General features: G+C 47.7%; 1 protein-coding gene across 4 annotated transcripts in view; it reads left to right on the top strand.

The window, feature by feature from the left end:
* Window positions 1-3,775: 3,775 nt before the first annotated feature.
* Window positions 3,776-12,164, top strand: part of ACOX3 (acyl-CoA oxidase 3, pristanoyl) — a 47,608-nt gene continuing 39,219 nt past the window's right edge. The window contains exons 1-3 of one of the 4 annotated variants that reach the window (XM_082464363.1): window positions 3,776-3,979; window positions 10,678-10,833; window positions 11,160-11,390. In XM_082464363.1, coding sequence (XP_082320489.1) covers window positions 10,690-10,833; window positions 11,160-11,390 — 375 coding nt within the window. In that variant the 5' untranslated portion in view covers window positions 3,776-3,979; window positions 10,678-10,689. The remainder of the gene's footprint in view (window positions 3,980-10,677; window positions 10,834-11,159; window positions 11,391-12,164) is intronic. The other 3 variants (XM_082464361.1, XM_082464362.1, XM_082464360.1) reach the window with 3 other exon arrangements.

Raw genomic sequence — 12,164 nt, 5'->3', positions numbered from 1 at the left:
CATAAAGGTCAATCCTGCATCCGACATCTGATTGTCTCCGTATTGTTACCGATCAATGTCATGGAGCCTACGTTTGTGAATGTTCAGGGTTGTGCTCTTATGAAAGCTCGCGCGTCTCCATGTTTACTCTGGCGTGCTTTCTCGTGTGGGAGAGTTGCAGCTGGTGCGTTCCTGCGTCTGACCACTGCCCTGGGGTGTTTATTAGGACAGGTGAACGTCAGCTGTCACCTGCGTGTTCCCAGGAGGAGCAGAGACGGGCAGGTACTGTGGGTTTAGGCCAACATCACCGGCACAGTCTGCAGAATCTAGTGATATCCCGAAAACCTCAAAGATTCTTCATTCTTTTTGTACATTATAGTCCCTCAGTTGGGATTTTCCCTAAAGGGTCTCTGTCAGAATCAAGGAGTGAAAACTAACTCAGATCATGTGATTTATCAGAGAGAAGAGCAAAAACCAAATGTCTGTTGAATTACGTAAAAGATAAATGAATGCTAAACCTCATAGTCTTTGACCACGGAGTTGATTTTCATGCCGTCTGTATTGCTTTCCCAGGGCTGCCATAAAAAATTACCACAAACTAGGTGGTTTAAAACAATGGAAATTTATTCTCTCACAGATCTGAATGCTTGGAGGGGGAATCTATTTCTTGCCTCTCAACTTCTGGTGGTCGCCAGCAATTGTAAGTGTTCCTGGGCTTGTGGCCACATAACTCTAATCGCTGCCTCTATGATCATGTGGCCTTCTTGTGTTTCTCTGTGTCTCTTCTCCTGCAAAGACCCTATTTCCAAATAAGGTCACAGGTATGGTGGGTTAGGACTTTGGCATGTCTTTGGGGGGAGACATAATTCAACCTCCGCCACTATCCAAAGATGTTTAGCCAGGTGGGACAGCCAAAAGATTAATAATTACAAACTTTATTAGTTGCTAACATGTGGAGGGACCTGGGCTAAGTATTGAGGATGCAGGGTGAAGTAAGATCCTGCCCTTGAGGAACCTTCAGGCCGACAGAGGAGGCAGACAGGTAAGACAATGATCAAGGAATATGAAAAGTGCAACAGTCAAGATATACGGGGTGCAGAGGCTGCAGAAGGAGGGGAAGATTTTTTACACTATAAGGCTCCTCTGGGACTTCCCTGGTGGCGCAGGAAATCCGCCTGCCAATGCAGGGGACACGGGTTTGATCCCTGGTCGGGGACGATCCCACATGCCGCAGAGCAACTAAGCCCGTGCGCCACAGCTACTGAAGCCCGCGCGCCTAGAGCCCGTGCTCCGCAACAAGAGAAGCCAGCGCAATGAGAAGCCCATGCACCTCAACGAAGAGTAGCCCCTGCTCGCCGCAATGAGAGAAAGCCTGCGCACAGCAACAAAGACCCAACGCAGCCAAAAATAAATAAATTAATTTTAAATAAAAAATAAAAATAAAAGCCCTTGCCCACTGATTGGCAGTGGGTAGTTGGCCTTTGGACAGGAGTCCACCTTTTCCCCTGGTTGTTTACTCCTGAATAAAGCAACGTTTCCTTTATACCAACACCTGCCTCTCAAGTATCAGCTTTCAAGTGGCAAGCAGTTGGACCTGACTGCAGCAATGTGAGGTCATAAATCCAGAGGCCAATGTTTAGGGGGAGGTGGAAAATTCCAGTTCGATGGGGGCAGTATCCCTGCATAAGCTCACGCTGGTTCCCTGCCAGAAGCCCACACATTGAATCAAAATTGCAGGTAACCTGCCTCTTGGGCTCCTGCCTCTGACGTCCCACACGGGCTGGTTCCTGCCTCCCTTGACACCTCGTTTCCCTTCCCTCACCTGCTAAGCCCTGCACGGGGCGCTTCTCGTCCTTGGAACTTGGAAGCTCATTCCCCTCTCTCCCACTCTGTTCCCTCTGCCTGGAATGCTCGTTCCCTATCTTCTCCCAATTAAGAGCTCAGATTAAATGTCCTCTCCTCAGACGGGGCTTCCTGAACGCCCCCCCCCCCCCCGCCAAAAAAAGAGCCCTCCAGACACCTCATATCTTATTGCCCTGTTTTGTTTTCTTATAATTATCCAAGCGTTGTAGTGTGTTTTGTTTCCTAACTCTGGAACACAAGCATCCTTAGGTCAGGATCTCTGTCTGGCTTGTTTGCCACCATAGCCCTAGCTTAGTTTTTGGCACACTGGACACACCCAATGATAATTTCTGAGTGAAAATGTCCGTGAGGGAAGGCAGTGTGTCAGAGCCAGGCTTAGGTCAAGGTTGCAAGCCGTGGCCTGGGGTTGGGAGTGGTCTCAGGATACTGCTAGCCTAGAGAACTTCCAGTGAGGATGGAAATGTTCTATGTCTGCATTGTCTGAAACAGTAGCCACATGTGGCTCTGGAGCATGTGAACTGTAGCTAATGCAACAGGGGAACTTAATGTGAAATGTATTTAACTAATGCACATTTGAATTAAAATAGGCGCATGAGGCTAGTGGCTACTGTATTGGACAGTGTGGCTCTAGAGAGACCCAAGTGGGACTCCCAAACACCCTCCAGGCTGGGTCCTCAACATCTAAGTGCTGGACGCCTGGTAGAGCTCAGGGAAAGCAGCGGCTGAGGCTTCAGCGGGAAGGCCCTCTAGGCTCTGAGTGTCCTGAGTGCCAGCCCCATCGTGCTGACTGAACATGGGCTTCACGCCACTTCAGTAGGAGCCCATCCTCCCCATTACTTTCTAGGTCCTCAGCCAGACACTCCCCTGATTGAATTGTTGGGTTTATGGTTTCCAAAAATAAATTCTTTCATTGACTCATGCCTGTAACATTTGCCATGAAGATCAAAGCTTCGGCCCTTTGTGTGTGCATCTCATACAAAACCATATTGCATTGCATAACTCTTTCCCAATACCATTCTCAGCTGCCTAGTACTTGATGTAGGTTTACTACGGGGAAGGAGGTTGATGCTTGTGGTCCTGGCAGAGCTGTGACAGGACCATACTTGGTACCAAATCATCACGGCCCATCCCAACCCAGTGACCTGGTGACTCCTTTCCAACCACTCTTCTGCGGATCCTGAACTGGTAAGGGAGGTGGTGGTGGTGGGAGAGAAAGGAGAAAGGGGATAAGGAGAGACAAGTGGCCAGAGTTTTGGAGGAGACTTTAGTGTTAACAATGTGTTCAAATAATTGCAGTTACCGACAATGGCCAAAAGAGCAAATGACTCAAAATGAGCAGGGAATGGGTGCGCCCAACAGGGTGGAGTGGGACAGATGTCAAAAGGACAAGAGTGGGCGGTTGGGGACTGACAGCAGAGCCCCAGCAGAGGACAGCCAGATCATCGCCAGCTGAGTTACCGAAAGAGCTCACACCCTGCCCTACTGCTCACACCAGCTCCTGGCAGCTTTACCAGGAAGCAGCTAAGAAAACATGTGCAAAACAGAACTCCCTTTCTCTTCCCCCAAGTGGCTCCTCCTATGTCGGTCTCCATGGCATCTCTATCTACCCAGCAAAACAACCCTGAGTAGTGTGTGAACCCTTCTTCTCTCCCCACCTCGCCGCCGCCCAAAAAGTCATTATGTCCACCCAATTCCACCTAGAGATGTCCAAAGCACGTTCCTTGTCAAATGCACGTCAAGCAGTGCCCTAAAACCAGGGAGGGAACAGAATCCCCGGGATTCTTCTGCAGGAAGGTCCACTGGGAAGAGCGCCAGGGACCGTCCGAGGAAGGTCCCCCGTTTGCGCGCAGCCTCAGCGGCCTCTGCGCGCGGACGCGTCCTGCGTTTCCCGGGCGACGGGGCGGGTGGCGCGGCGAGATGACGTCAGGGGCGGGGGAGGAGAAGCGGGGCGGTGCGGACGGCAGGGCCTGTCTGCGGCTGCGCGCGCTTCTCTTCGTCTGGGACTTCGGCCTCCGTCCTGGGGACGAGTGTTGAGTTCCTGCTGTGTTCGCTGGGCGGTGCGAGGACCCGCGAGCCGGAGGGCCTGGCGAGTTCCGAAGGTCCAGCCCGCATTAGCGCGGGGGCGGCACGTGCAAAGGTCCGGGGGCAAATGTGTGTCCCGCGCGGGATTGCTGGGTGCAGAGGTTGCAAGAGCCGGCGGCCGGGCGGGTAACTGCGCGAGACGTTTTGAGGAGTTACGACATTGTCCCCTGAGGTCACCTAAAGGGAGAATGATCGGATCCGCATGTTAGGGCCATCTCTGAAATTGTCTGCAAGCGGCTATTGCCACAGTAGTGGTATGGACATTCCATGCGGGGAACTGCTCCAAGTGCCCCCGTAAATGGCAACAGCCTGCAGACTAGATAAAGGACTAGCCTTACCGTGTTGTCATCACCCCCGAGAGGTGAAGTGACTTTGCCAAATTCGCCCGACGCGTAAGCTCTAGAGTTGGGATCTGACACCAGGCGACTGGCTTCAGATCCTTGTATGTAACAGCTGAACCATCATGCAGTACTGTTGGTGACCTCAGGCGGCATTTTGCTGCTTAGGATCCTGGCATTTGGGGTGGGATGTACCTGATGACAGCGTTAAGACCTTGGACAATTTACTCCACTCTGACAGGCTGCGGTTTCCTCACGTGGAAAGTGAGAGTACTGATTATACTGGGGTTGCCAGCACCATGGAGATCAACTATTCAATCTCTGTTAGCAAAGTGTGAGATTAACATACCCACCCACACGCAATGTTTGCTCAATAATTGGAGGTTATTATGATAGATGTAATAGGAGCAACGAGAAACGAAAGGGTTCGGTTGGCATTAAAGAGGTGCAATGGGGGGTCGGGGAGGGGAGGAGGGCTTGGAAACTAATTGGATTATGGGGCACAAGGGAGAGGGGAGTTCCAGGATGACACTTGGGTTTATAGATCAACTAACCCTTGGGCTACTGGCAGCAAGGAACTGGCCCTGCAAAGGGACAGGTAGAGCCAGGGGCTGAGGGTGAGTTCCATGCTGAACATTCAGAGTTTGAGGATCTCTGGAACATGAGAGGAGAGGGGTGTCCAGGAAGCTGCCAATGAGCACATGGGGCTGGAGGTGTGGAGTTGGGAGCCCTTGGCGAATTAAGTCAATGTAAACGGATGAGATGATGCAGGGCGAGAGTGGCTGAGGCCCAGTCTGCAGGGAGACAGAAGAGGAGCAGCAGAGGGAGAATTGTGGTGTCTGGACCAACGAACAGGAGGGACCCTGAGGAGCAACAGGGATGGGGCCACCTGCAGGGAAGTCCAGAAAGATACAGAGTTCCCTTGGACTTTGTAGCTTGCATTTGGGGGCACTTGGTCTCTGCCAAGAGCTGTGCCTTACTTTTTTTTTTTTTTTTAATTTAACCTATTTGTTGAGCTATAACTCACTGTACAATTCACCCATCTAAAGTGTACAGATCAGTGGTTTTCCCTATCCTGTATTCACAGAGTTGTGCAACCAACCCCACTGTTTAATTCCAGGACATGTTCATCACTCCAAAAGAAACCTTGGACACATTAGTTGTCACAATCCTTATCTTCCCACCTCCCCAGCTCCTGGCAGCTGCTAACCTACTTTCCGTCTCTCTTTTTACCCTATCTGATCATTTCACTTAAATGGGATCATGCAGTCTGTTATCTTTCAAGTCTGACTTCTTTTCACCCAGCATCATGTTTTCAAGGTTCGTCTACATTGTAGCATATGCCAGTACTGCCTTCCTTTTTGTGGCAAATATTTCATTGTATGGAGAGACTACATTTTATTGATGAACATATGGGTTGTTTCTACTTTTGGGTTATTATGAATGCTGCTATGAATATTCTTATACAAATTTCTGTGTGGATATTTATTTTCATTTCTCTTGGCTATATACCTAGAAGCGGAATTGCCGGGTCATGTGGTAACAGTATACTTAAGCTTTTGAAAAATTACCAAATTTTCCAAAGTCACTGCACCATTTTACATTCCCACCAGCAATGTATAAGGGTTCCAGTTTCTCCGCATCCTCATAAACACTTGTTATTATCTATCTTTTTGATCCATGGCCATCCTAGGGTATGCAAAGTGGTATCTTATTTTGGTTTTGATTTTCATTTCTCTGATGGCTAATGATGTTGAGAGTCTTTTCATGAGCTTGTTGGCCATTCGTATATCTTTGGAGAAATGTCTATTTGAGCCCTTTAAATTGGGTTATTTGGCTTTATTATTAAGTTTTAAGATTCTTCATGTAGCCTGGGTACAAGTCCCTTATCAATATGATTGATATGATTGATTGATCAATATGATTTTCAGATCTCTTACCCCATTCTCTGGGTTGTCATTTCACTTTTTAAAAAAAATTTTTATTGGAGTATAGTTTATTTGCAATGTTGTGTTAGCTTCAGGTGTACAGCAAAGTGAATCAGTTATACATATAGCCACTCTTTTTTTTTTTAAAGATTCTTTTCCCATATAGGCCATTACAGAGTATTGAGTAGAGTTCCCTGTGCTATGCAGCAGTTTCTTATTAGTTATCTATTTTATATATAGTAGTGTGTATGTGTCAGTCCCAATCTTCCAGTTTATCCCTCCCTCCCCCTTACCCCAGTAACCATAAGTTTGTTTTCTACTTCTGTGGCTCTACTTCTGCTTTGTAAATAAGTTCATTTGTACCCTTTTTTTTAGATTCCACATATAAGCGATATCATATGATATTTGTCTTTCTGTGTCTGACTTACTTCACTCAGTATGACAATCTCTAGGTCCTTCCACGTTGCTGCCAATGGCATTATTTTGTTCTTTTTTATGGCTGAGTAATATTCCACTGTATATATGTACCACATCTTCTTTATCCATTCTTCTGTTGATGGACATTTAGGTTGCTTTCATGTCCTGGCTATTGTAAATAGTGCTGCAATGAACATTGGGGTGCATGTATCTTTTTGAATTATGGTTTCCTCCGGGTATATGCCCAGGAGTGGAATTCCTGGATCATATGGCAACTCTATATTTAGTTTTTTAAGGAACCTCCATACTGTTTTCCATAGTGGCTGTGATAGTGACCAGGGTTCTTGGCCTTGCCCAACCAATAGAAATTGATCAGAGGCCAGACAAGAAATTCAAACAAGGCTTTATTGGGACCTCTGCTGCAGCAGGGGGGAGCAAATGACAGGTTCCCTTGCTGGCTCGCTCCCTGAGGGGGTGCGAGCTGGTTCCGTATATGGGGTGAGGGTAGGGGTGTGTACAGGGGTCGAGCCGGAGGGGTGGCTTAGGTGGTCTGCCCACCCCTTAGGTGGGGTTGAGTGCAGGGGGCACGCACAGTACCCTGCTTTTGCTCCCGGCTCTTCAGAAGTGGCATTTCAGTTTTTTGGTCTTTTGTATATTTTGTCCAGAATTTGCCCCAAATGCCTGTGCACACAGTTATTTTTAGTCCCATATAGTTTCTTTGTCTTTTATTGCTCAAGGAGAGGTGTGTCCATGTGCAAGCACTGCAACAAAGGGTCCCAGGTCCCAGGCCTGTCTCAGCTGTACCAGTTTACATTCCTACCCACAGCGTAGGAGGGGTCCCTTTTCTCCACACCCTCTCCAGCATTTATTGTTTGTAGATATTTTGGTGACGGCCATTCTGACCGGTGTGTGGTGATACCTCATTGTAGTTTTGATTTGCCACTTTCTTGATGGTGTCCTTTGCAGCAAAACATTTTCATTTTGATGAAGTCCAATATGTATGTTTTTTCTTTTGTTGCTTGTGCTTTTGGTATAATCTCTAAGAAGGCTTTGCCTATCCTGAAATTATAAAGATTTACTCTTATATATATTTCTAAGAGTTTATAGTTGTAGCTCTTACATTTAGATCTGTGATCCAGTCTGAGTTAATTTTTGTGTATGCGTGTGGAAAGAGTTCAACTTCATTCCTTTGCATGTGGTTATTCAGCTGCCCCAGCACCATTTGAGAAAAGACTGTTTTTCTCTGTTGAACTGTCTTGGCACCCTTCTCAAAAAGCAATTGACCCTACATGTTAAGGTTTATTGCTGGACTCTCAATCCTATTCGATTGGTAAATATGTCTATCTTTATGCCAGTACCACAGTGTCTTCATTATTGTCACTTTGTAGCAAATTTTGAAATCAAGAAGAAGTGTGAACCCTCCAACTTTGTTTTTCAAGGTGTTTTTGTCTATTCTGAGTTCCTTATATTTCCATATGAATTTTAGGGTCAGCTTTTTAATTCTTGCAAAAAAAGCCAGCTGGAATTTTGATTGGGATAACACTGAATCTGTAGATGAGTTGGGGAATATTGGTATCTTAACAATATTAAGTCTTCTGATCCGTGAACAAGGGGTACAAGACTTCCGCCACCAGGGCAGTCTTATTTAGGTCTTAGTTTTCTTTCAAAAATGTCTCATAGTTTTCAGAGTACAAGTTTTGCATTTCTTTTGTTGAATTTATTTCCAAGTATTTTATCATATTTAATGCTGTTGTTGATGGAATTGTTTTCTTAATTTCATTTTTGAGTTGTTCATTGCTAGTATATAGAAACCAGTTGACTTTTGCTTACTGATCTTGTACTCTGCAAACTGGCTGAACTGATTTATTAATTCTAATCGTTTTTTGGAATTTCTATATACAAAGTCATGTCATCTGCAGATAGAGATAGGTTTCTAATCTGGATGCCTTTAATTTCATTTCTTGCCTAATTATATTGACTCGCATGTCCAGTATAGTGTTGACTAGAAGAGGTAGTGGACATCCTTGTCTTGTTCCTGATCTTAGGGGAAAGGCATTCAGTCTTTCATATTTAAGTACAATGATAGCTATGGGGTTTTCGTAGATGCCTTTTATCAGGTTAAATAGCTTTTATCAAACTATTTCTAGTTTATTGAGTTTTTATCATGAAAGGGTGTTCGATTTTGTCAAATGCTTTGTCTGCAACTGTTGATATGACCATGTATTTTTTGTCCTTTATTCTGTTGATATGGTGTATTACATGAATTGATTTTCAAATGTTGAATCAGCCTTACATTCCTGGTATAAATTTCACTTGGTCATGGTGTATAATCTTTTTTGTATGTTGCTGGATTTAGTTTGCAAGATTTATTGAGGACTTTTGCTATATTCATGAGGGGTGTTGGTCTGTAGTTTTCTTGTGATGTCTTTGGTTTCAAGGCAATACTGGCTTAATGGAACAATGGAACAGACATGTTCCTTCCTCTTTTTTGGGGGGCAGGGGATGGGGGGAAGAGTTTGTAGATTACTGATATTCTTCTTTAAATGTTTGGTAGAATTCACAACCGAAGGCCTCTGGCTTTTCTTTGTGTGTCGTTTATTGATTCCTAATTCAATCTCTTTACTTGTTATAGGTCTATTCACATTTTCTATTTCTTCATGAGTCAGTTTTGGTAGATTGTGTCTTCTGAGGAATTTGTCCATTTTATGGAGTGTATCAGATTTGTTGGCATACAGTGGTTCATAGGATTCCCTTAGAATCCTTTTTATTTCTTTAAGGTCAGTAGTAATAGTCTAGTCCCTCCTTGGTTCCTGAAGTTGGTAATTTGTGTTTTCCCTCTTTTTTAACTGGGTCAATCGAGCTAGAAGTTTGTCAATTTTGTCAGTCTTTTCAAAGAACCAACTTCTATTTTTGTTGATTTTCTCTTTTCTATTCCATAATTTTGGCTCTAATCTTTTATCTTCTTCCTTTCTCCTTGCTCTAGGTTTAGTTTGTGCTTTTTTCCCAGCATCTTAAAGTGGTGCCTGAAGAGCTTGCCTTGGGGTCAGACTCTGGGTTCAGGTCCCTTCTCTACCACTTCTCAGCGGTGGGAGCTCCCAAAAGACAGCAAGCCTCTCTGAGCTGGGGTTCTTGCATCTTTCGAGAGGGAGAGTAGTACTTGGCTCACAGTTTGGGGGGTGAAATAAGCTGCAGTCTGTCGCGGTATCATCCCTGACACACAAGTGGGTGGTCAGATGTGCCCCTTCCCATCTTTTCCCCTGTCACACACACAGAAGACAGAGGTGCTTCACCAGTAAAGAGACCACTTTCCCATTGTGTATCAGCGACCTTGACCATCACACTCAGAGTCCGACATCCTAGACTATTCTAATGTTTAACTAGAAGGATTTTAAGGTTCCCTTGGGCCTTAGAGAGTTGAGCTGGGGGTTCACACCCAGGACTCTGCTCTCCTGGTGGCCCTCTAGGTCTGTGTTCACAAGCCTCTCCCGTCCCTGGCTTCATTGGCCCAGGCACCGTGGAAAAGGAGCCAGTCTGCTCAGAAAATTCCAGATCGAACCTTTGGTCAAGAGAGCTGGGTTGCTCTGTTAGTAGAAGCCAGACATCCCCCATCCAGGTTCTGGGCAGACATCCCCCATCCAGGCTCTGGGCAGGCATCCCCCATCCAGGCGGGCTCAAGGGCACCCTAGGGGGTGTGGCCAGAGTGCACTGGCCAGCACTGGCTCGACTCCAGGGCGAGGCTTCCTGGGCCGCTGGTCTGGATGGCCCAGCGGGGGCGAGGTGTCTTCAGGCCAGGCTGTAGCACACAGAGCCCTGGACCTTGGTGCTTCACAGCGCCGGCCCTGGGCTGCCCTTTGCCCCCGTCCAACTAACTCCTCATCACCTTGGTTCAGGAATAGAAACGCGGAGCGCTCACCTTCTCTCCTGGGAGAATGGCTGTCAGCTCTGTGGTCCCCGCTGGCTGTCCCTTCAGAGTCAGAGCTCGTTTGTCCTTCACGTCCTGCTGCACATATGCCGTCGTTGGTGATGGTGTGAGTAGGACACGAGCTGACTTGGCTCATGTGTCGGTGCAGGTGGCGGGAGCGATGGCGCCCCTTGGGGAAGGGAGCGATGACCCCCTGCTGCCAGACCTGCCCCGGGGGCCCCTGCATGCGGCCCGCACCCGCGCCTCCTTCCCCTGGAAGGAACTGGCGCTGTTCTGGGAAGGGCCGGACATGCTGCGCTTCAAGGTGAGGCTGGGCTGGGCGGCGCCGGGGGACCCTCGCGGTTGGGCAGGGTCTGCTGGGTGGCTGGTTCCTCGGCAGAAAGGTGGGGCAGGCCCTCGGGGAATCATAGGGAGCTGGGAACGAATGAACACAGACAGGTGGAGCTTCCTAAGCCTGGGGCCCTCCGCTCCCCCCTGGGAAGGACTCTCCCCTCTGTGCCTGCATTTCTGGGTTAGACTGCACGTCTGAGGCCATGAGACGTGGCCATGAGAAATCCACATAAGCCAGAGCATAGCGACATTCCATACTTTACCTCCAAATCAGCCATTCCGTGCCCCCTGCGTTTCCAGAAAAACATCTTCTCGGCTCTGGAGAACGACCCCCTCTTCGCCCATCCCCCCGGCAGTCTCTCGCTGGAGAAGTACCGGGAGCTGAACTTCCTGCGCTGCAAGCGGGTCTTCGAATACGACTTCCTCCGCGTGGAGGACTTGCTGGGGAGCCCGCAGAGGGTCCTGGCACTGATCCAGTGCCTGGGCATGTACGACTGGTCCCTGGCCACCAAGTTCTTCCTGCACACGCTGGTGAGTCAGCCCCAGGAGAGGAGAGGAGAGAGATCCCCACTCTCACCCTGCGCCCCGGGGCCACGACGGCTGTCTGTCCACGTGGACCTAAGGCACACTCGGCCCGTGAGAGGGAGACGAGTGCCTTTGTGGGTTCGTGGTTGTCAGCGTTTGCCTGCTTCTAAAGTTTCGGGAGATCTGTGCGTTGGGGAAATGTTCATTTAAAGCGATTTCTAGAAAATAAGATAGGAAACAAAAGCAGAGATGAGAACGTGTGGGCAGATCTTGTGACTTTTAGTGAGAAGGCCGATGTTTTTTCAGCCATTTATGCAAATATTTACGCGTTAAGTCCTTGGATAAAGTGCAGTGCTGTGAAGTTAAAGCCCCATAGGAACAGGAGCTTTGGGACTTTTGCTTTATACCAAAAAATAAAGAAAGAAAGAAAGGGAGGGAGAGAGAGAGAGAAAGAAAGATAGAGAGAGAGAGAGAGAGAGAGAGAGAGACAGAGAGAGAAAGTAGGTCAAAGGTGAAGCCCGTGTTTCTGCCTCAAATACATGGGTAGAGCTGAACTTGAGAAGGAGGCCTCATCCACGTGCTGTGTGAAGGAAAGGTGGGCTCACTCTGCCCTTCCTGCACCCTCATCCCTCACCCAATCCCCATCTCCTTGCTGTTCATGGACCCTCACAGTTCTGTGTAACTCACATAAACTGCTTGGGACAAGCAGGTCTCGCCACTGCACGAGCTCAAGGCTGTGTCTCAGGGGACCCTGGACCTTGGACGCCAGTGCCCTTACCT

This window comes from Balaenoptera physalus, assembly GCF_965194825.1.
Source record: "Balaenoptera physalus genome assembly, chromosome: 5".
Taxonomy (NCBI): Eukaryota; Metazoa; Chordata; class Mammalia; order Artiodactyla; family Balaenopteridae; genus Balaenoptera; species Balaenoptera physalus.
The sequence above is the reverse complement of the archived record's forward strand: the minus strand, read 5'-3'. Positions and strand labels throughout refer to the sequence as shown.